Source organism: Scleropages formosus, chromosome 5, assembly GCF_900964775.1.
Source record: "Scleropages formosus chromosome 5, fSclFor1.1, whole genome shotgun sequence".
Classification (NCBI taxonomy): Eukaryota; Metazoa; Chordata; class Actinopteri; order Osteoglossiformes; family Osteoglossidae; genus Scleropages; species Scleropages formosus.
Window position 1 is genome coordinate 33,973,393 of NC_041810.1, and position 24,970 is coordinate 33,998,362.

General features: G+C 39.9%; 1 protein-coding gene across 3 annotated transcripts in view; it reads left to right on the forward strand.

The window, feature by feature from the left end:
- LOC108932970 (zinc finger protein 112) overlaps nucleotides 1-24,970 on the forward strand; it is a 42,682-nt gene that overhangs the window by 1,201 nt on the left and 16,511 nt on the right. For 2 of the 3 annotated variants that reach the window (XM_018749708.1, XM_018749707.1), the window contains one exon: nucleotides 14,902-15,192. The exons of the other annotated variant lie outside the window; for it this stretch is intronic. In XM_018749708.1, the coding sequence (XP_018605224.1) occupies nucleotides 14,902-15,192 (291 nt within the window). The remainder of the gene's footprint in view (nucleotides 1-14,901; nucleotides 15,193-24,970) is intronic. 3 annotated transcript variants of the gene reach the window in all.

A 24,970-nucleotide genomic window follows, 5' to 3' on the forward strand; every position in this document is an offset into this window, starting at 1 on the left:
TGCCTACGAAATGAAAATGAAATCAAATGTAGTCGTAAGGGTGCTCTCCAACACAGCATATATCGAGTGTTTTCCTACTGTGCTGGCCTAGCTGAGCCTTACATGTGACAAGACATATTTCAGGCTTCAGTTTGAATTTTTTCAGATTTGCACATTACGTTCATTTTTTTTTTTGTATGTAGGAATTTTTAATGACAGCTCAGCTCTTCTGTCAGAACGTGTCATTTACCGTGTCCCTGGTGTAGAGAGCTGTTGTGATGCAGTGTGTTGTATAAGACAGTGGTGTTATTGACATTAGGTCTCTAACATGTATAGTTGTGTAAATAAACTACTGCATTTATGTTTCTCAGATTTGACACTTAGCTCAGATGGGGGAAAAATCCTGTCGAAAAGGCCACACACACACATTGTACATTAAAGAATGAAAGAAAACTTTGTAAGAACATATCATGGAATGCAAAACAAAACCTTAATATAAGTGTTTTTAGCTACTGGCTAGCCACAACATTACAAGATGGTTGTGGATCTGTAGTTCAGTATCTACTGTTGAACTGCATTGCAATATTGTTTGTATTTTTGGTACAACTAGTGGAAAATGATGACAGGAACTGATATAGAGATCAATAAACAAAAAGAATAAGAATGCTCTTCTTGAAATGTTAATAGAATATTAAAAATACACCTGTGAGCAGCTGTTGCAGGAGTCATACATAAAAAAACACATACAGCATAGTGCCATTAATCCTCTGTTGCAGTATAGTCTTGTTGCAGCACCAGATATGTTCTGCTGCTATCAGAATTTATAATGTTAGGATTTACAAATAGCCTTAAATCGATTTAAGCAAATTCACAATTTTGTGGTTACTTTGGCTTGTGGTAGCTTAAAATTATGTGCTAATAACTGAAATGAGCTATGCACATCTTCTGCTGAACAGACATCCAAGTTGAATGCATTTGCACACTCAGCTGTTGACTCAACATGTAAGATGTTAAAGCTATTGGTGAAACTATGGAAATAACATATGACCTTTGTCATCCGTTTTGTTTTGTTCTTTCTCATGTCTGGGACATACATTATAAGTGGCAGAAGCCACTTGCTTAATAATGTGTAGCGTACTGCTTGTGCAGTGCTGTGAGTCAAGCAGTATTTAAACAAAACAAAACTGACACAAAGCCAAAAGATGACTTAGGCACCCCAAACTCAGGCCAGATCCAGGAAGCCTCCTTTTCCCTGCCAACCGTCCCCAAAAATGCTCACTTCCATTCCCAGATCAGCTGGTTCAAAATCCTTATTGTTTTTTGTATTTATAGGTCATTGTTATTTTATTCAGGCTGAGGCAGGTAGCAGGGATCTGTAGATTCAATTGTTTATTTTTATAGAGTGCTCTTCTCATGCAGTGACACAGCAGTGACACCTTATGCTTTAACACAAGCATAAGGCAAGAAAAACAAATACACCAGATAACAAACAAAGAAGACAGTTGACTACTGACTACCATAATATAGTACTTCTATAGAGATATAAGCATGCCTAATGGCCACAGAGGTAAGGAACAAAAACTCCCAACTGAAAACTGAGGGAGAAAAAACCTGTGGGGGCCCAAGGGCCAGTGGTTGCCCACCCCTCCTGGGCATTCTAGATTAAGTAACAATTCCAAGCCAGTTAACAAGAAATAATGATATTGTTGCTATATGGTATCTTGAATCCCCAGCTTAGCATGATATGTCTCATCCATCATGGCAGTTGGTCATCATCGTCAGTCAGCATGGGATTCGTCTGTCGCCACCGGCCGGACTCCTCAAGTCTTATGTAGCCAGACAATGCTCATCAAGAATGAACGGAGTTATTAATTTGTAACTTAAACAAGTCAATTCAACATGCATTTGTATAAAGGTGGTAAAAACAAACACAGGCAAGTGGAACTGCATTTTGAGGTGGAATGCCTGAGTGAACATGTAAGTCTTTAGTCTGGATTTGAAGACAGAAACAGACGGGTCATTTCTGACAGTAACTGGTAAAGTATTCACAGTTTAGGTGCTCCATAACTAAAGGTGTGACCTACTGAGGTCTTATTGATCACAGGTACTTTAAGATAATCTGCATCCAATGAAGAAAGATATCGTCCTGGGATATAAGAATCAATAATCTCACAAAGGTAAACTGGAGCAATGTCATTTAGTGTGTTATAGGTCAAAAGTAGTATTTTATAATCAACTCTAAATGTGACCAGGAGCCAATGTAACGATTTAAGTACCGATGTTATATGGTCGAACTTCCTAGTTCTAGTGACAATTCTTGCAGCAGCATTTTGTATGAACTGTAGCCTGGATACAGTTTGGTATGGACATCCCGGTAATAAAGCATTACAGTAATCCAGCTTGCTTAAAACAAAAGCATGAGCCAGTTTTTCATAGGAATTGCTGTAATTTAGCTATCTTGCTTTAGTTGAAGCATTTACATGAGATACAAATGACAGCTTCCCATCCAGCAGGACACCCAAATCCTTGACACAATCTGTATACTTGAAGTTAATACATACCATTTTTTGTAAAGATTGGCATGATTATGTTGAGAGTTTTGGCATCACCACCCACCACAAGTACCTCTGTTTTACTAGCATTCAGAGATTTAAAAAAAAAAAAAAAAAATTTTACTCATCCATAATTTTATACTGGTAAAACAATTAGCTAAAGACACCATATGTGATGGATCATCAGGCTTAAACGATCCATATTACATATAGCTGTGTGTCATCAGCATACGGATGGAAATTCACATTGTGTTTACGAATAGTGTCACCCAATGGTAACATATACAGTGAGAACAGTAATGGCCCCAACACAGGGCCCTGTGGCACACCATACTGAACCATAGTTGAGATGGAGGGGGTTTTGTCATCAGATTTCAGTACAAATTGTTCACGGTTAGCTAAATACGAGTCAAACCACTTCAGAACAGTACCCCTTAGTCCAACCATGTTTTCAAGTCTACTCAGTAGGATACAATGGTCTACAGTATCGAATGCAGTACTCAAGTCCAGTAACAACTGATCAGTGCAATACTGAACAATAGATCAGGCAAATCCCACCTTCTGCCATGCCTGCACCACGCACCAGCTCATGCAAGTCACTGTTCTTGATGTAGAAAAGGCAGAAGAAGTTCTTTTGGCAACTTTGATACATGGTTCTTTAAATTTTTCTGATTTAAAAAAGATTATAAATGCTGAGATCATTGTGCTTCAGATACTTCAGACAAAGACTGGATTCTCTAAATGACTGCAGTGATTGCTAAAATTTAAAGGGAAAAGAACAGAATGACCAGATGAATCAACTCGGTCACAGCAATTGTGGACACCCCCATTTCAACAGTAGAGACACAAATAGAGGACACCTCTAGAGAAACTTTGTCACCAAGAGTCAACATTGACATGATTGCAATTAAAGTCTAAAGAGTTTCATAGTTTTCCCTTTAAAATTAAATGTTAGAGATATTTTTTTGCACTTTAGTTTACTTTTACCATGACACTTAAATTTGCTTAATTTTTGTATATTGTACATGCATAATTTTCCGTTAATTGTACTTCACTGTTTTTTAGCCTGCTTCAAAGCATAACATGCAGTTAATTGTTACCTATTCATAGTTGTGCTATTCTAATGTTACACTAGATATGTTTAAAAAAAAAAAAAAGAAAGAAAATAAATGCAATATCAGTATGTGAGGTTTTTATCACTGAGTCGATAAAGTTATGTGGCTGGATCTCTGTCTGGATATGCATTTAAAATAAATAATGAGAAGTGTATTTTACATTCTTCTGCAAAACTTTTTTTCTTTAATAGCGATTACCTTGATTTCAGACATACAGTGTATTCAGAAAGTATTCAGACCTCTTCACTTTTTTTTTGGTTGCAACATTATGCTAAAATGATGTGATTTTTTTTTTTTTTTTTTTTCCCCCCCCCCTCATCAATCTATACCTAAAAGTCCATAATGACAAAGTGAAAATGGGATTTTAGAAATGTTTAGCAAATTTATTAAAATGAAAAAACTGAATTAACGTAAGTATTTAGACCATTTGGTATGACACTTAAAATTTAGCTTGGGTGCATCCCATTTCTACTGACCATCATTGAAATGCTTCCCAAGAGCACAATTACCTGCATAATTACAATTCTTAAATGAAATAAATGAAAGTAGTCTGGGACAACCACAACTCTTCGTAGAGCTGGCTGCCTGGCCAAACTGAACAGTCAAGGTGAAGGCTTTATGGCAGAGTGGCCAGACAGAAGACTCTCCTTAATGAAAGACCCATGAAAGCCCACTTGGAGCTTTCAAAGAGGTACCTAAAGGACTCTGACTGTGAGAAACCAAGACTGAACTGTTTAGCCTCAATTCTAAGCATCATATCTGGAGGAAACCAGGCACTGCTCATCACCTCTGCAATACCACCCCAACGGTGAAGCATGGTGGTGCCAGCATCATGTTGTGGGGTTGTTTTTCAGTAGCAGGGACTGGGCAACTACTTTTCATTGAGGAAAAACTCAATGGAGAGAGGATACAAAGATATCTTTAATGAAAAGCACTCTGGATCTCAGTCTGGGCCGAAGGTTAACCTTCAACAGGACAATGACCCTAATCACAAAGCAAAGACAAGACAGGAGTGGCTTAGCGACAACTTTGAATGTCCTTGAGTGGCCCAGCCATATCCCTGACTTGAACCCAATCAAACATCTCTGGAGAGACCTGAAAATAGCTGTCCACAGACGGTCCCCATCCAACCTGACAGAGGCTGAGAGGATCTGCAGAGAAGAATGACAGAAAACCCCCAAATCCAGGTGTACAAAGCTTGTCATGTTATACCCAAAAAGACTCAAGGCTGTAATTGCTGCCAAAGATGCTTCAACTTAGTACTAAGTTAAGTCTGAATTCTTATGTCAATGTTTTTCATTTTGTTACTTTTAATAACTTGGCAACCATTTCTAAAATCCTGTTTTGCTTTGTCATTATGGGGTATTGAGTGCAGACTAATGAGGGGGAAAAATGAGTTTAAACAATTTTAGCATAAGGCTGCATCATGAAAAAGGGGTCTGAATACCTTCTGAATGCACTACACAGATGTATGTTTTTTCCACTTTGTTTTCTGCAATTAATATAAACTGCCTTCATATAGCAGGGTCCCCTACAATGGACAATCTTAGTTGGGAGTTTTTTTTTGTCTCTCTCCTCAGTGACCAGTTGTCTTTATGGCTTTACTATGTAGTATATTTCAAATTGTAGTTTAATTTGTAGCTACTTTGTCATTAGATCTTTATTCATTGCTCTGTGGCACTGTGAGAAAAGCACAGTTGAACTTTAAAAACTAATTAACGCATTTACTAAAATTCTGATCCAAAAAGGCTATTACATTGCTACATAAAATGTTTTGTTTTATTTTTACTAATTCACTTCTACTGAATTGAAAAATTAAATCTAAAATATTACTTAACTTTTTTTTGAATGAAAACAAAATTTCATAAAAAAAAATAGAGAACGTTTAATACATTATTTTCCAATGCCAAAGGTATACAGGTGGTCCCTGACTTACGATGGGGTTATGTTCTGCGAAACCCATCGTAAGTCGAAAATATTGTAAGTCGAAAATGTATATCGAATATCATAGCCTATCATACGTGTAATGGCCATTACAGGCTTGCTGCCTTCATGCTTGAAAATTATCTTGAGTTTCTCCGCAAGATTTATTGCCCTCCTTTTCTTCTTCCCACCAGTAACAGGAGACACAGATGGGCATTTCTGTAACATTATAGATGTACAAACATAACTGTATAGTGTATTAGGAGATGTGGATTGCTGCATCTACCCAGCATTGCGAGAGAGTATCACGCCACATATCGCACGACCCGGGAAAAAATTAAATTAAAAATTTGAAGTACGGTTTCTATTGAATGTCACCAGTTCATCATTGTAAAGTTGAACCATTGTAAGTGCACTCTATTCTCCTTTCTCTCTTTTACATTTATTCACTTAGCAGACACTTTTCTCCAAAGCAACTTACAATGGATACTATGTAGCGTTACTAGCCCACCTTATTCACAAGGTGACTTACACTGCTAGATACACTACTTACAATAGGTCACTCATCCATACATTAGTGAAACACAGTCTCTCTGTGTCACTCACACACTATGGGGGAACCTGAACAGCATGTCTTTGGACTGTGGGAGGAAACCGGAGCACCCGAAGGAAGCCTACCCAGACACAGGGAGAACATGCAAACTCCACACAGACTGAGTGGGGATTAAACCCACATTTTCTCGCACCACCCAGGCGCTGTGAGACAGCAGCACTACTCACTGTGCCACCATGTCGCCCAGCCTGCATAACATCCATATGATCTTTTCTGTCAAAAATCTAACAGACGACAACCCACAATCAACTATCTGCATTCCTCACCTAGAATGATTTTGACGGTATCAGTCTGGATTCAAAGTTAGACATTCCACGAAGATAGCTGTCCTGGCAGTGTCAGATGTTCTGTGGTCAGCTATTACGGCCTTACTCTCATCCTCCTCAACCTGTCTGCAGCATTCAACAGTGTCAACCACCAGATTTGTCTTTCTCGGATAGCTTGGCATCAATGGAACTGCATTGAAATGGTTTGAGTCCTACCTGTCAGATAGCTCCTTCTAAGTGTTCTGGCATGTCTCCCGATCATCCCCTCAGCCTCTCTCAGCTGGCGTCCCACAGGGCTCGGAACTCGGCCCCCCGCTCTTCTCAATCTGCACCTCTTTCCTTGGTCCTGTTATTGCCTATATAGATTCACCAACTACTGCTATGCTGGTGATACCCAGCTCTCCCTCTCCTTTCAACCTGGAGCTACAGACATTTTCACATGTATCGCTATCTGTCTGTCAGATATTGCTGCTTGGATGTCTAATCACCACTTACAACTCAACCTCTCAAAAACAGAGATTCTTCACCTCCCAGCTGGCCCATCTTCCTGTCGTGAACTCTCTGTCAAACTGGACAGCTCACTTATTTTGTCTGCCTCCTCGGCTAAGAGTCTGGGAGTAACAGTTGACTCAAGTCTGTCTTTCTCTCAACATATTGAAGCCACAACCTGGACCTCCAGATGCATCCTGCATACCATTCATATGATCCGCCCCATCTAACAACAGACTCTGTTGAACTCCTTGTCCAGGCTATGGTGATATCCTGCCTGGTCTACTGCAGCTCTCACCTGTCTTGCCTTCCATTTTCTGTAATCAGAGCTCTACAGCTGATACACAACAGTGCTGCACATGTTGTGTTTGACCTGCTAAATCATACCCATATATCGCCCCCCACTTGTCTCTCTGCATTGGCTGCTTATAGTTGCCCGGGTCAAATTCAAGACTCTGGTTATGGCCTGCAAGACCATCAGTGGATCTGCTTCCTGATATCTGCAAGACTTGATCATTTGCTACACCCAAACCAGTCTGCTATGCTCCTCCACCTTTGTGGTCCCATGCACAAAAGGTCCAAAATCGAAAACCTTTGTGCTTTTCATTTTGATGCAGTGGAATGACTTCCCTCTGTCGAACTGCGGAATTTTCCTCAATTTAAGACGACACCTAAATCTTACCTCTTTCAGACTCACTTCTCCCATCATGATGTGTGGAAATGTTTTTCAACAATTTTGTAATTATAGCTGTTGGATAATGGATAAACCATTATGCAGCTATTTGCGTGATGTAAATGTTAAAATTTTATGATGAGAAATTCTCAAATAATGGACGAACCGTTATGGAGCTACTTGTGAGGTACATTGGTTTATATGGTGGAATGTGACAAATTAACTGTACTTTAGAATCAGATGTCTGCATCCAAGACTGTCTTTGATGTAATGCACTTAGTGTATTTTTCTGTGAAATGTACATTGCTTTGGAGAAAAGTGTCTGCTTATTGAAGAAAAATTTTTAAATTTACTTTTGTTGACATAATCACAGGCTTTGCTGTAGTCAATAAAATACTGATTATATCTCCTTTTGGTATTTTGTGGGTTTTTTGATTATCCATTTCACAAAAGCAGTGTCTGTTTTTCTCTGTCCATTTCAGAATGTGATACAAAAGGCAAATCTCCTTCAAACTATTTCTGCAGTGTACATAGCATGCCCCTCTGCATAATCTTATGAGAATGTAAGATTAGGGAAATAGTTTGTACACTCTGCAACATCTCATTTCTTTGGCAGCTGAATGTAAGATGACCTTTTCTAATGTATTGACTGGTGTGTTGTTAGCACTTTGATAAATTCTTCATCTATTCATAGCAAAGCTTTTCAGACAATCACATCAGTTCCAGTGGCCTTTTTTAGCAATGTCTATATTGTTCATCATATTCCATTCTGTGTGATATGCATTTCTAATGGATCCTGGACATTGGTACCTCTGTTGTACAGGCATTCAGTATATTCTTTCCACCTCTGCTTGAGTATGACTGCATTGGTTATATTTTGCCTATTTGCATCTTTGAGCATTCCAGCTGAATATTGGAACTATGTTCTTGAATCTTTAGGAAGATCTCCCTTGGTTTTTTCAATTACTTTTCAGATTTTGGGAAAATGCTGTCTGTCTCTTCTGGTAGCTCTATGAATTTCTTGAAGTCATTCATAAGATCCTTTTTTTTTTTTTTTTTTTTCCCTTATCTCTTTTTCTGGGAGTTCTTCTAATTCTCTAATAGTCTTTTGCAATCTTAGAATGATAACTGCATACCCATTGAAAGTGTTGGTTGTACGATATGCGGTGCATCCAAAGTACTGACCAAAATCCAGTATCTTTTACATATCCTTAAATTGGAAAAGTATGTAACAACAAGGTTAAAACACCTGCATTTCGTAAAGGTTAGATAAGCTACATTTATTGTCAACCATTCAAAAAAGCTTGAGTTGTTATTCTTATTAAACCACAACCTAAACTTTTTTTGGATAAAGATATGAAACACAGGCTAGTTGCTGTTACATACTTGGCAAGGAAATGTATTTTGTTGTTATAGTTTTAAGTACATGGATAAACAAAGTGTTCTCGTTAGAAAACGATGTCTGCATGGTAATTTCAATAAATTCTGGAATTTCTGACCACCTTTTGAATTGTGGACATCTTAGACAGTGGTACATGACATGTTTCAAATATTTTTTCCCTTGGATAACTTAGGAAAATGTATGTATATGCAAATTTTTGCTGTACTGTTTCTGTCTTTGTTGCCTTGACCCAGTGCTGTTAATAATTCTTTTTAAATGTATGTTAAAATTAGAAATAATTCAAATTACTGAAAATAAGAAAGCCACCAATGTCAAAGGTATAGCTATAATAAGTTCTAAATAGATTGTAAGACCTTTCCTATTTTGTATGCATGAGTTTTCCTATGGGGAGGCATGGTGACACACAGGGCTTGGCTGGGTCCTGCTCTCTGGTGGGTCTGGGGCTCAAGTCCTGCTTGGTGATGGACTGATGTCCCGTCCTGGGTGTGTCCACTCCCCCCTACAGCCCTGCGCTCTCTGTTGCTTGGTTAGGCTCCAGCTCGCTGCAACCCCACTCAGGGTAAGCAGCTTCAGCCACTCTGTGTGTGTGTGTGTGTGTGTGTGTGTGTGTGTGTGTGTGTGTGTGGGTTTTTCATATTTCCTCTGCAGCAATTCAGGGTAGATCCATTGTTCCTGGTATCAGTTGGCCACATAAACATTGTTCTCTTAAAGAACACGTAAGTGAAGGACCTGCATTTAGTGAAAAGTGCCTTTGAAAATTCATAACTCAGATATTTGTAACAAGAAGCTAGTGTGAAAGTACATACAACAAAAGGGAAAAGATTACAGTGTCTTGCAGGGGTAGTCATGTAGCACTATCTTAAGAAGTTCCTAAATTTGGTAGAATTATGATGCAGGTAAACAGTTAACTTTTCTAATGAAAAGTTATACATTTATCCATTATAAACTTGAGTCAACCACATGTTTTTGGGGGAGCTTCTTGTATAGACCATAGGAATGGAATGCATTCTCTTGCTAGGTACATAATAATCAACATTTCTTGAGGAAAAAACAAAATCTGTGTTACATAGGACTATATATGTCAGCTTACACATTTTTCTTTCTCTGCCTTTCTACATCCAAGGTTTTATGGAGTCTATTCGCAGATTGACTACACCTGGGGCTTATAATTCCATTAACAGGCTGCTCCCAGGTGCAGCTGCCAGTCATGTGGATCTGTTGTGGCAAATCTTTAGTCTGTCACGCTTCTCCCCCCCTCGAATTGTGACGCATGCTTGCCCATCTCACCACTCATACAGCCCTTTCTGTTTCTGCCAGTGATGAGAGCAGCCAGAGACCAGCAAGAGTGGAGGGTCTTTCCCTCAGAACAGCAGGGGCAGACAGCGATCTGTATGAAGCTTCAGCCCCCTTGGGATGCTAGCAAAGGATACACCTACTCTGGAACAGCAAGTGGAGGTGGCAGCTCAGGTGGAGGATTCACCGCCTCTGGAACAGGAGGTGGAGGCGAAGGAACAGTGGCAAAGCAATCACAGACCCCCTCAGAAATAATAGTGGGGTCCAGCCCATCAGGGCCAATATTAGATAACACAGCAGGGTTAGGTGGCTCAGGGGCAGGGTTAGGTATTAAGTTGGATCCGGACCATGAAAGATACAGCTGGGGCAGTCAGCAGGGTTAAAGCATTCAAATACTAGGTTTATGTTGCACAGAAACCATGTCACAGGCTGTCTGGAACATGGTGCTCAAGATTCAGAACAGGAAGGACATTGGGGTTTGAGTATTGAACGTTGGGTGTCACGGTGGTACAGCGAGTACCGTTGCTGTCTCACAGTACCTGGGTGGTGTAAGAGGATGTGGGTTGATGCTAGCTCAGTCTATGTGCAGTTTGAATGTTTTTGTGTCTGTGGGTTTTCACCAGGTGCTCCACTTTCCTCCTACAGTCCATTGACATGCTCTTCAGGTGAATTGGTGACTCTAAAAAGTCACCCATAGTGTGTGTGTGTGTGTGTGTGTGTGTGTGTGTGTGTGTGTGTGTGTGTGTGTTTTACTGGTATATGGATGAGTAAATCATTGTAAGTAGCATACCGTATTTCTTCTAATTATCGCGCCCGGGCACGTCGCAAATTACGGGCAGGGTGCGTCTATTTGAGGCCTGATTGTGCAAATTATGAAGTTTGCCTAATTCTCCCTAGCATGTAGCACGTGGTAACCATGTGGCCTGAGTGTCGTCATTTTGTAAACACGGGTTAAATATGGCGAGCAAAAAGTCGTATACAGCTGCTTTTAAGTTGAAAGTTATTGCAGTTGCTGAAGAAAAAGGAAAGCGTTTTGCCGCAAAAGCTTTCAATGTTCACCGTCGGCGAGTGCAAGATTGGTGCCAGAACAAGACACGATTACAAAACACACCTAAATCTGAGAAGAGAAAGTCAGGAGCTGGTCGGCCCGTTAGTCTCAAATATGAAGATATTGAAACTCTGCTCTGATAAACTGGTTTGAAGAACGATCAATGTGGGGTTCGAGTCACTGGCAAATCCTTGGGGCACAAGGCTTTGAGATTGCACCGTGAAAACAGCAGCCAGTCATTTAAGGCAACAATGACGACAGCGGTGAACACAGCACTGATGTTGACAGCGACGAACATTGGGTGTAGGCGTCCACATCGATTTTTTTGGCCAGACAGCTTGAAATCTGTTGTAGTTGTTAAAAATAAAAAGTTAATAGAAAACTGCGTTCTCTAAATTAAGGTTTAATCATTGATCATTTTCAAGAAGCTAAAGTTTTACGTATACGTGCACAAGGATATTAAAAATCAACATAATCAGCCGGAAAATATTAGCCGGGCTTATCGGGTGGGGGTGCTACTATTAGAGCGGGAGCATCAAATAGGAGAAATACGGTATCTAGCATTGTAAGTTACCTTGGATGAATAAGGTGTGGGCTGATACTACTACATAGTGTACATTGGAAGTTGCTTTGGAGAAAAGTGTCTGCTAAATTAGTAAATGTAAATGAGCATTCAGAATGTTAGGAGTTTACATCCCATGATTGGGATGAGGAGGTGCAATATTCCCCAGGATTATGGAGGTCTAGAGCAGGGTTGAAGAGAACAATGGGTAGTCATTTGGAGTACTCAGAATGGTCAGCTTGTTCAGAGAGTATGCAAGAGAGGACAGACAAGCCAGGGTCTGAGTGATCAGATGAGTCATGGCAATGTATAATGTCAGACCCAGAATCATGGTCAGGGCTGTATGAGAGAGCCTCAGAAGCATCTGGGATGGGATGATGGATGAGGGCTCTGCAGGGCTGAGGCATGCAGGGTTCAGATATGAGAGGACAGGAATGTCAGGGCAGTCTGCCTGCTGGAGTAATTCCCCAACCCATGACCAAACTCATCACAGTCCAGGAAGGCCAGACTACCCATTGCCCTGAGGCTATCCTGTCTGTTAAATCTATGGGCAGAGGTGCCCAACAGTTTCACCCACAACCAGCTATCACATATAGGAAGCAGTTTGACATTCCCACTCTCTACCAGGTCACTTCCGGGTTTCAGCATCAATATAACGTGACAGGGCATGCCAGGTTCGGGCACTGACCAGGTAGGGAATAAGTATGGGAGGATTTATAGTGCTTTTTTCCCCCTTCACCCCTAGGCCATCAGAAGAGTGTTAGAGGATAATAAATGTTTTTGGTGATCCATGTTTCAGTGAAGGCCATAAGATAGGCAAGAGATGGGAGGCATAAACCGGAATGAAGTTAACTTTCTTAGCACCAGAGTGATAATTCAATAGGTCCGATGAGGATGATGAATAAATTCTAACTACAGCTGATTCATTTAACCTATAGTAATGGTGATGCTGTCAAGGATCACACACCCATACAAAATGTCTACAACCGCTTGTCCTAGACGGGGTCGCGGCAAACGGGGTGCAAGGGACACACCCCGGGCAGAACGCCAGTGCACCACAAGACACTTCAAGCAGGACGTGAATCAGTGTTTGCTTTATTCCAAAAAAAGTGTTCGGGTTGATGTCAAAAAAGCTCTATTTTGAGCTTATTAGACCATAGAACTTTCTTTCATTTTGTTTCAGGGTCTTTCAAATACCTTCTAGCAAGCAACTGCTGTAATTTTTGTTTTGTTCTTTTTGCCACTGTCTCAAAAAGCTGAGACTGGTGAAGCACCCGGGTAACTGTGGTAGTATGCATGATCTGTCTCGCCATGGAAGACTAAGTCCTTCAGTGTTTCAGTACATTTTTCAGAGAGCTTTACTGTTGTGTTCAGCACTGTACTGACTGAAAGATGTGCAGCACAGAGTTCCATTTGTATATTTGTATTTTTATATATCTGCATATATAAAGAAAATTATGCCTTTGGAAGTGCCTGACAAGATGAGCTGGTTTCCCACTTTAGTTCATTCTGATTGTAGCCTGTTTTCTCGTTCTAGGGCTATAATAAGACCAATTTTAGATAGTCTAGAGTTAATTCTTACATAGTAGAAACTTAAACCATTGATCTGCTGCAAAATATAAGTAATGAGATTGCAATAAGCAATGACATTCCTGTCACTCTTGGTCCTCATCATGTAATGCAAGTTTTAATTTGCACAGAATATTAAGTAAGCAAGTTTTAATTTATAAATGTGGTTTTTCTATTTTTACATTCATTTGTAATTTGTTATAAAGGGCAAGTTTTAAATTTCTCAGAAGTTTATCTGTTCTGCTGGTTGTCTGCTAAATATTCTCACAAACTCACCGCTTCATTTGCCTCCTTAACAGTCAATAAACAGGTAGTCACCTTCAGTCTGTCAAAACGTGTAACAACCCAGTGAATGATAATGTAATTTAGGGTGTACAATACACTGAAATTTCAATTCATATTAAATATTTAACTTTTGTCATGTTTTGTTGAAAAAAATGTGTAAAGTAAAAGCATGTCTGTTTGAAGAACAAGTGTTTATTTTGCTTCTTAGCTATTTGCTTAGGAAAATGCTAGAAATGCTGTTGTAGTAATATAGCCTACATTAGTGTCTGATAATATTTCTATATCTTCACTCTTCAAAGAATCTAGCACTTTTCAGAAACAAATTTAAAGTTACAAGTCCAGTGTTCCAGTCAGCCAACTGATTCAGATAAGATATGGCACAATAAATTAATAAAACAAAGGCAATGGATACACTTTCTTGGTACACTGCTGGTTAAAAGCTGGAGTAATATAAAGTTATATAATATTACAGTGTGTTTGTATAATGTAGAGGAGGAGAGATTTTTGAATACTTTACTTTTTAAATAATAGAAATTTCAGGTAAGACAGATAAATGTGTATCCTCTTTATCGACATATTCTAACGATATTTTAGTTTTGGAAAATTTAACATAAGAATTTAGAAATTGAAGAAACCAATAGCAGCGTAGGAGTGTCTAGTACATTCAGTAAAGTACATTTTCAAACAGAATCAGATAAAAGTACATACTTAACACTTTTAAAATTATCCTTCTTGAAATTTAATTTGTGATAAAAATTCTCAAATGTGGTTCAGACATTTGATTTGATAAGGTAAACTCCTAATCTTTAGCCTCCTTAATGGCACATCTAAAAAGTTTCTGTACACAACTTTTGCTTCCATTCTTGCTCACAGGTGACACTACGGTGTACAAATAGGTACTCTTCTGTTAATGGGTTTATACCTAGTGAATCTTGTACAGTGAAGAAAACAGATGACTTGGACCATAAACATCAACACACTTGTGTGCCTGCATTTAGCCCTCCAAGGTTGGGTGTTTTGCTGTTGAACCATAATTGTTGGGTAACTGGTTATGACTATTTTTGGAAGAGGGGGAGGAATGAATACTCAAACAGTACTATTGCTGAGGTAATATTGTTTTATTTATTCACAGATCAGTTAAAGACTGTGATGGAGCAAGTGCTGAAATTTGCAGTTTCAGAATTAACAAAGATCGTAGAGAACAGCTTTGATGACCTGGTTCTGGAATTGTTGAAGAAGGAAAAAGAGAACAAAACCCTTAACGAATCTCTGGCAAAGGAGGACAAGACTCATGAACAATGTGATAATAGAAGAGCTAAGTTTCCAGAGAGCCACTCGACATCACTCAGCTCTGTAAGTCAGAAGAAAGAAGCATGTCAGGAACCACAGAGCAATCAAGAAAATGGATCTGAAGTGACGCATGGTGAGGAACTATTGGAATACCCTTTTTTACATTAGTAGCCATGAATTTCTAGTTATCTTTTATGGTATCATGTACAAAACCTTGCTTATTTATTTAGATGTAGAGGAGGCTTTTGGTATATTTACAAAACAATATACAAACAGTAAAGATTATAGCTGAACATTCTGGAAATCAACGTGTATGTTGTCAAAACTGATTTTATTCATAGTTTAAAAAGTGATTCAGTTGTACATTTTAGTAAAATTTTGGAAAATTGGTTTGGGATCTTCAGATGGGCCTGGGAACGCATTATTGTTTCCCCCCATTTAAAATAATGGAAAATAATCTTTCAGTTTCCAAAATTTCAGTGTCCACAGCGTTTTCAGGAACAGATTAGTAAATCGGGGCATTCCTGTATGTCAATCTGCATAGATTAACTCACAAATTAAGCACTGGTCCATGTCCTTAAAAACAAAAGTTTTACTGAGATAAAGAAGGTTTTGAAGCTATTTTTTCAGAAGGCCTGGTCCCAAAAAACTGCAAAAAGCTGAAGGTGAGTAATTTTTTGACAGGGATTTTCAGAGTCTGATTCATGGCTTCACTTTGCTGCTGGAAATGATATCAAGACATCCATAGTACAAAGGCTTAACCATAAACTGAAGACCCCAGATATGACATTTTATTGCCTACAACACAAGGAAGTATGTGTTCATTGTACAAGATTCGGTAGTTGCACACAATAATAACAGCAATTCATTTAGCTGATGTTTTTCTTCAACTTACAATGTTAAGGTTACAATTATTTACACATCTGGACAGCTGGGTAATTTTTTAACTGGAGGGTAGCTTGCTCAAGGGTACTGCAGCCAGAGGTGAGACTCAAACTTGTGACCTTTGGGGCTAAAGGCAGCAGCACTAACCACTATGCTACAAACAATTGCTCATACAGCATTTCCAGCATAAATGGCACCAAAATTTTCAGGCACTCTGAGCATTTAATAAACAGGATTTTCTAACAACCTTTTATTGAAACTGAACTTGTAGTCTGGCATAAGTTGAACAACCTTGATGTTCTTTCTTTCTTACTTACTTATGCCTACTACCCCTCCTGGAGTATAGGCCGCCGACAAGGGCTCTCCAGGCATCTCCAATGTTCTTACAGATTCTTGTTTTTTTAGATGGAAGCCCATTTTAACTTTAAAATTTATGCGGTTGTGCCACTCTATCTCTGTGGCCCTTGTGAACTAGTGACCAACTCATGCAGAAACTGTTGTGAGGTTGGAGTTGGTATGATGTAGTGTGATGCCCTTTACCTTCATTTTACCTGTCCAGACAATTGTAAGACTGACAGAACAGCTTACACATTTGCCATTTGACTTTTCTTAAATTGAAATGATCTGAATTGTCACCCTCTTTCTTCCAGTGCAGTTATACATACCTCACCTTTGCCTCCTCACTGTTTACCCCAGGAAGGAAGGCCTGAGGCTTCATATTTGCCCTTTAAATATGTGTTTATGAAGTGTGTAAGCGAGTGGATGTTCTGTTAAGAAAAAGTCAGACAACATAAGTCTTTTTCAATAGTCTTCAAAAGTACAACGCACAAGTGATTGCCCTCTGTTCCTCTGAATGGATTTCAGCTTCACAATACTTCTGCAGAGTTATGCTGGTTCTGCAGAATGTAAACATGGGCTTGCCTCCTGCTTTGTTCAAAACACTGGTCAATATAGTCTTCTAAGCAGGTTCAGACCTAGGCTATAATGAAGCCAAGATAGTTTTCAACATTGTCAGACTCAGAGATTGCAACTGTGAGGTGAGCTAGTGGGTATTCTTTAAACTTGTTTGCAGAAGGATACACACTGGTAAAGTCATTGTAGTATATTCTTTTCTCACCGTGTACTTTATGATACAGCTGTAAGGTGTTATTTTTTGCCACCTAAGAGCTTCACCAGGGTCCAGATGCTCTTGAAAGTGAAATATTGTCAACAAAGGTTGGACCTTTGCATTTTCAGACTTTATTCTGGGCCACTCATGCTCCCAAATAACTTACATTTGCATTATATGTATTGTATGGAAGGGTTTTTGTCTGGAATACACTTAACAAAAATTTAGTTTGGTCAGAAGGTTTTCCATATTTGCATCAAAACATTTTAGACAACCATAGAAAAAATACAGAGCAAACTGCAAAGTTATGCCGACTCCAGCCATCTTAGAATATAAATCCAAGTAAAGCCCACCGCAGCCTCTCTCTTACTTATGACCTATGTGACTTACAACCATCCGTACATAGGACCGAAAAAAATTGTATACATTTTTAAAAATAAAGAAAAAAAAAATATGGAAGTGAAAAAATTATGCTTGGTCGTACATCTGCCAGTGCTAACGGCTGCGTGCATATGATATACTTTTATATTTTCACAAAATACTTTAAAATGATGAAATAGAAACTCAAAGAAAACAAAAAGAACTTCGCTGAGAAAATCCTTCCAAGACTTGACTGGCCCATCAGCTCTACAGGTTAATGTTGAAGGACTTACACCTATCAAACGTGACATTATCAAGCAACTTGCTACTGGACACAACGCAGTTGTAGTCTTGCTTCAAGAAACGCACACCAACTCTGATGATCAGGGTAAGATACCTGGCTTCAACCCAGTTAAAGCTATACATGAAGAACATCATGCCATAGCCACACTAGCAAGGTCAGATCTACAGATTTCTGATGCGACAAGAAGCAACAATATTCAATGAATAGCTGTGCTTTATCTATGAAGTCAAATTCATGAACGTGTACAAACCACTGAAAGCAGTTTTTACATCTCTCCCAGTTTTTAGCCACTCAGCTATATATGCTGGCAACTAATTGTCAACACATCAGCTGGGACTACCACAATAAGTCAGCCAATGGAGAAGTAATCAACTGGGCATCAAATGCTGACCTGCAGCTTCTTTATGACAACAGGCAACCAGCCAGTTGTGACTCGGGAAGGTGGAACAGTGGTACAAATTCAGAACAGACTTTTGCTATAAAATATGACAACCCACAAACCATCAGTCTAACAAGAACAATGTTGGTATTTTTCCAAGATCACAACGTAGACCATCTATAATACAAACACCCACCACTGATCACACCCACAACAAGCTACCCAATTGAATGTTGCAATCTACAGAAAGCCAACGGGAACAACTTCGCCAAGGACACTGAAGAAGCTATGAGCAGACTTGAAGAACCAACTAAAAATAACTTAAATGAATTATACAATAAATTCACCAAAATTATTATGGAAAAAGCCAAAAAGCACATTCCTAGAGGTATCATAAAACTCTTTGTTCCAGTTTGTCAAGAACTTTACAAGAAACACCAATGCGCTGAAACTAATGAAGAAGCACAAAGTGCAGCTACCAAACTAATTGAGCACCTAGACAAAACCAGACAAGAACACTGGAGAGAAGCAGTGGAAAGCATGGATTTCTCACATTCTAGTAGAAAAGCATGGACAGCCATCTAACTTACTGGCTTACTTACTGGCACAAGGAAAAAGACATATAGTAACAGCACGTCTCTCGAACCTACAGATGTGGCCACATACTTCATCAAAAATGTCAAATTTGCAGAACGTGATAAAATGCTTGCCTATAAAGTGCTCAACGAACTATAAGAAGAGCAACACAGATCTTCAGCAGATATGGGTCTATATCAAGAACTTTCACCTCAAGAAATGGATATTGTAATCAAATGCCTCAAAAATGGTAAATGGCTCCAAGCCTGGACAACATACACCCAGAATTCATCATAAATGCTAGCAAACAGACCATCAATTGCCTTAGGATTTTCTATAACATATGTCTTAAAGAAAACAAAATTCTAAAAATATGGTGATATGCAAAAGTGCTTGGAATCCTTAAACCGAATAAACCACCAGAAGAAACTAGTAGCTACCGACCTGTCAGCCTGCTGTGCATTGCATACAAACTACTTCAGATATTAGTCTTAACCACATCCAACCAATAGTCGACCCACAGCTGCCAGATGAACAAGTTGGTGTCCAACCGGGAAGATGTATAACTGACCAAGTCCTGATACTAACTGAAAACACTGAGGAGAACTTTCAGAAAGGCCTAAAAAGCGACACTGTGTTCATTGACCTGTCAGCAACAACAAACTGGAAAACATTTGCTGGATCACTGCCCCATGTACAAGCCCACACCAGTGGATTTCACAAACATTGACGATACTGATGTTAAACTTTGGCTACACAATACCAATTTTACAGCTGAAAGATTGCCCTATGTTGCTAAAGATCTGTTTTTAATCATACAATAATTGAATAAAATAGAAACTAAAGAATGATAAATATACTACTGTACTGTGTTTGCTGAAATCGTAAAAAGACTAAGATAAGAAGGGAAAAAATAAACCAATGAATTTTTTTTTAATACATTCATTCAAGAAACACAGGACAAGATGTTATACATTTATATTTACATTTACATTTATTCATTTAGCAGGCGTTTTTGTCCAAAGCGACGTACATCTCAGCAAAAGTACAATTTATGCATTACATTAAGAGGAGGAGACATAGCTACAAACATAAAAGTCTCAAGCAAACCTAGTTTGTTCCCTACCACTTGCTACACCGAGGTTCATCGTTCGAGCAGGTGCATAAGACACAGGATAGACAAATCCCGATACCCTCCCACCAATTTCTTCTCTTTTTTTTTTTTTTTTTTGATATTATTAGATATACAAATGAGCAAGTACAATGCCGGAGTAATGGCTGAATAAGGTTGTATCTGGGGATGCTTATGGAGTTACGATACGTGAACAGTTACACTGTAAATGAGCTGGAGAGATCTTGGGCAAAGTGGATCTGGAAAAGGTGAGTTTTCAGACCCTTCTTGAAAATAGACAGAGTTTCCGCAGTTCTGAGTGACAGGGGAAGGTCATTCCACCACAATGGACCCAGAACTGAGAACCTCCACGCTTTGCCTTTCGTGCGCGGGACCACCAAGCGAGCAGAAGCAGACGAGTGAAGGGGCGTGGCTGGGGTGTACCGGTTGATTAAGTCTTGTAAACTGCTGGGAGCAGTTCTATTGATGCATTTGTACACAGTAACCAGGGTTTTGAATTTGATTTGGGCAGCTATCAGAAGCCAGTGCAGAGAAGTGAATAGAGGAGATACATGGGAGCGCTTCGGCAAATCAAACACAACTTGTGCAGCAGCATTCTGTATAAGCTACAGAGGTTTGATGGCATTAGCAGGAAGGCCACACAGAAGAGAGTTGCAGTAGTCCAGAGGGGAAGTCACATGGCCTGGACAAGTAGTTGGGCGGAGTCAGTAGTGAGGTTGGGACGGATCCTACGAATATTATGCAGGATGTATCTGCAGGACCGGATTGTGGCTTCGATATGTTGAGAGAATGACAGACCCGCATCAATCGTTACTTCTAGACTCTTAGCGAAGGAGCTAGGCGAAATGAATGAGTTGTCCAGTTTGATTGAGAGGTCATGACAGGAGGACAGGCCAGTTGGGAGGTAATGAATCTCTGTTTTGGAGAGGTTGAGTTGGAGGTGGTGATCATACATCCATGAAGAGATGTCCAACAGGCAGGCAGCAATGCGTGCGGAGATGTCTGACGCACCAGGTGGAAAGGAGAGGAAGAGCTGGGTATCATCGGCATAGCAGTGGTATTTGAATCCATGGGAGGCTATGACTGGACCGAGGTGTAGATGGAGAAAAGAAGAGGACCCAATACCGAGCCCTGCGAAGCACCGGTTGAGAGAGGCAGAGGAGAAGAATGAGAGCTCCGCCAGACCACTTGATAGGATCTGTCAGAGAGGTAGGACTCAAACCATCTGAGTGCCGCACCTTTCATCCCAAGCTGGTTAAAAGAGGAGAGTAGAATCCGGTGATTTACAGTGTCGAATGCTGCAGACAGATCGAGGAGAATGAGGACCGAGGAGAGGGAGGCAGCTCTAGCAGCTTGGGAGAGCATCAGATACCACTAGAAGGGCGGTCTCAGTGGAGTAACCAACTTTGAAACCAGACTGATAACCATCAAGGAGGTGGTTACCCCATGCGTATTTATCAACGGCTGTACACAAAGACCCAGTCCAACCAACATGAAGCTGAACATCCAGCATAGTCAACAAACATCTCCATGACCCCAGACCAAGAAGCTTAGCTACCTTCTCCAACACACCCACCAACCCAACAATACCTCTTCATCATAGAGTGATTTTAAAAAGAATGTCAATTCCAAAAATGAGGAAATCATGATAGAACTTGCATTATGTAAAAAATAAAAATGATGAAATATGAACTAAAGAATTGTCACGGTGAACGCAGGACATGGAGGAGGCTGTACCCAAGTGCAAGGTCGTTTATTCAGAACCAAAAATTAGATGTGTTCTTGTGGTCAGGGGTGGACAAATGGTTGGGTTATCAGTGAACTGACCAGAGGCGAGGATCTGAAGTCGTGGTTGAGGGTCAAGGCGGGAGGTCATTATCAAAGAGACGTGGAGCGGGGCTAGGAAAAGCAACATAAGTTTGAGAATGCAAAGGGGGCGGTTGTCTCAAGTGAAATTTCACAACTGGAAGGGGGCGAGAGGTATCTTTTCTAGCCGAGTGCTCCAATTAAAGCCAAGTGCTTAATCAGAGCCAGGTGCTGCTAGTTGAGGTGCAGGCATGGTCATGACAAGAATCTTAAAAAGTACAAAAAAAAAAAAACTACAGGATCATATAATATCAATTAATGAAGCTGGTTAATTAAACACAAGATAATCATGATAGAAATTGAGTAGGATAAAAGAATATTGTACAGGTATACAACTTCTACGTGCCATGTTAACATATATCCGACTTGCATCCATTTCAAGATCCAGTCAGTCGGTCAGTCAGAATGGAACTTGGACGTATGTTGGGGAAATGCTGTATTTTCACCCTTACTATCCAGCACATGTTGTATGTTAAGTTTGACATAGCTGGCTAGATATTCCAACCACTTTATGAATACAACCACTTTCTGCATTTCTTTTTATGAAATTATTTGGTGTGGTGAGAGGAATGGTGTCTTTAGACAAAAAAATGTGTGCATGACTGAGACACTTTAAACCACAGCTGTCTGGTAATCTCTAATGTGAATTTAAGGCAGCCCTCTCTCAAAATGACAGTTTTTACTATACTTAGCAATCTCTTTTCTGAAATCAAACACGCCACTACAAACAATGTCATACCACTCCATTATGGTTTACATGCTATAGGCCTTAGGTGGAGGATGGGGACCAGTGTAATTATAATTTTCCATTGTCTTTCAAAAATGTGGAAGATGCACTTTCTTTTTATTCTCATACCCCAGACCTATACTGCTGTTGAAAGTCACTGTCACACACACAACTCTCACACCCCTGTGGACACTGCCCTAAGCCAACCCACATTATCTGAACCACACTAAAGAGAAACATAAAAGCATCACGCCACCACAGTGAAGCTGTGGAATCTCATTAGAGAAAACATGCCTTCAGAACAACCTTAATCACGACAGTATCTCTGACTCCAGCTTTTACCTTATTGTTTTATACACTATGTCCGTGACTTTGATCCCGATTCATACCGGCAACAATCAGGTCTTTAACCTTGCTCCATCCCACATCCTTGGCCATAGTTCTGCTTGATTATCATTGACATCCCTGGTTTTTACCACTGCTTTGCCTCAACTGTGATCTAGCCCACCCCATGAGAAGGGTCTACACATCCAGCCAGGTTCCCTACTTTCTTTTTGTCCATCTCTGTCCACTGAACTGCATCCAGGACACATTAGCCACCACAGTCCTTGTTCAAACCACAGACCATATTTCACCACTCTTTCTTAAAATAAATTCTGCATCTGGATTCCACTGCAATCCATCCCAGTGTGATTTATTACTACAACAGTTTGTGCTGTTTTGGGGTGTAATACCGTTTAATTTTTTTCCTTTTTTTTTTTTTTGTAATTGACAGCACAACAACATACAGGTAGAGTAAAGCACAATTCTCAGTCATTTCCTCTTGCTTGGCTTTTTCTGACAAAATTTTGCTCTGGATTTTATGCAGTTATATCCAGTTGCTACAAGTTTAATGGAGAGGTTTGGGCACCCCTAGCCATATTAAATATTTAGCTAATTTTCCAAATGAAAAATAGTAAACAATTGCTGCTGGAAACAGTGTGTTAAAGAAATACACACACACACACACATCTTCAGAACCGCTTGTCCCTTACGCGGTCACGGGGAACCGGAGCCTACCCGGCAACACAGGGCGTAAGGCCGGAGGAGGAAGGGGACACACCCAGGACGGGACGCCAGTCCGCCGCAAGGCACCCCAAGCGGGACTTGAACCCCAGACCCACCGGAGAGCAGGACCGCACCCCCCCTCTTAAAGAAATACATATTTGCAAATGTTATTGCAACGTAACTTTTTATTTCTTGAACTTTAAAACATAGAACAAAGAAAACAGTAATTATGGCATGTGCAAAAGTTTGGACAACCTTCCACTTATCCAGTGATAAAGACTTTTAGCAAAGCCCCTGAACCTAATTACCGAATTATGCCTTAATTGTGTCTTAATATTAGGAGTTGTCACCTGTTGACAATTGCAGGGCTTCATAAATTCCCTCACATGCCACACTTTTGGCTGTCACTTTACAGTTCTGGGCTTCACTAAGCAACTGAATGAGAGGCTGATAATGAAGCTAACTGATGTCTAAAAGGCAGAGGAAGTCTATAAAAAGATTGCAGAATGCTTGCAATTTCCACTGTCTGTAATGTCATCAAGAAATTACAGTTTAGGGAAACTGTGGAAGTCAAGGAAACTTTCTGAGAGGACTGCTCGTATGCTACCCAGATAAGCAAAGGCAAATCCTCATATGACTGCAAAGGACCTGCAGGAAGGCTTTGCTGACACGGCAGTCATGGTGCATCGTTCCACATGCAGTGTTGCTTGCACAAACATGATCTGCTTGGAAGAGTCAGGAGGAAGTGCAAGCTCACCCCAAAAAGACAACATAGAGTATGGGATATGCAAAACAGTATCTACGCAAGCCAGAAGCCTTTTGAAAAGAACTGTTGTGGACTGATTGAGTGAAAATTGTACTGTCTCAGATAAGGTGAGATACTTTGGCCACAATAAACAAAGATTTCTTGGCGAAAAGGAGCAACTGGGGGGAGGGAAATCACCGTGCCAACTGTTAAACCTCTATGCTTTGTGGTTATGTGGCAGCCAAAGGCACAGGAAGCATTGTATGAGTAGAGGTGAAATGGATTCCACTAAATATCAAGAACTTTTGTATGCCAATGTAAAAAAGTTAGTGAAGAAGTTGAAGCTGAAGCTGAAAATGGGATGGCTGCTACAACACACTTATCATAAACATACCTCAAAAGCCACCATGACCTATGTGAAGAAAAGCAAGCTGCAGGTTTTGGAATGGCCCTCATAGTGCCCTGACTTAAACATCATTGAAAATCTGGGGGTAGATCTTAAACATGAGGCGTATGCAAGATGATCCAAGAATATCTTGGAATTACAAGTAATCTGCACGAAAGACGGGGCAAAAATCCCCACAAGAAAAATCGAAAGACTCTTAGCTGGATACAAAACACGGTCACAAACTGATATGTGCCAAAAGGGATTTTTACAAAATACTGGCTTACTAGTGTGCGTACATGGTGCAATTCCTTTTTTTTGTTATGTTTTAAACTTCATGAAATAATAACAGAGGGGGTGCAGTGGCGCAGCATGTTTGGTGGAGTCCTGCTTTCTG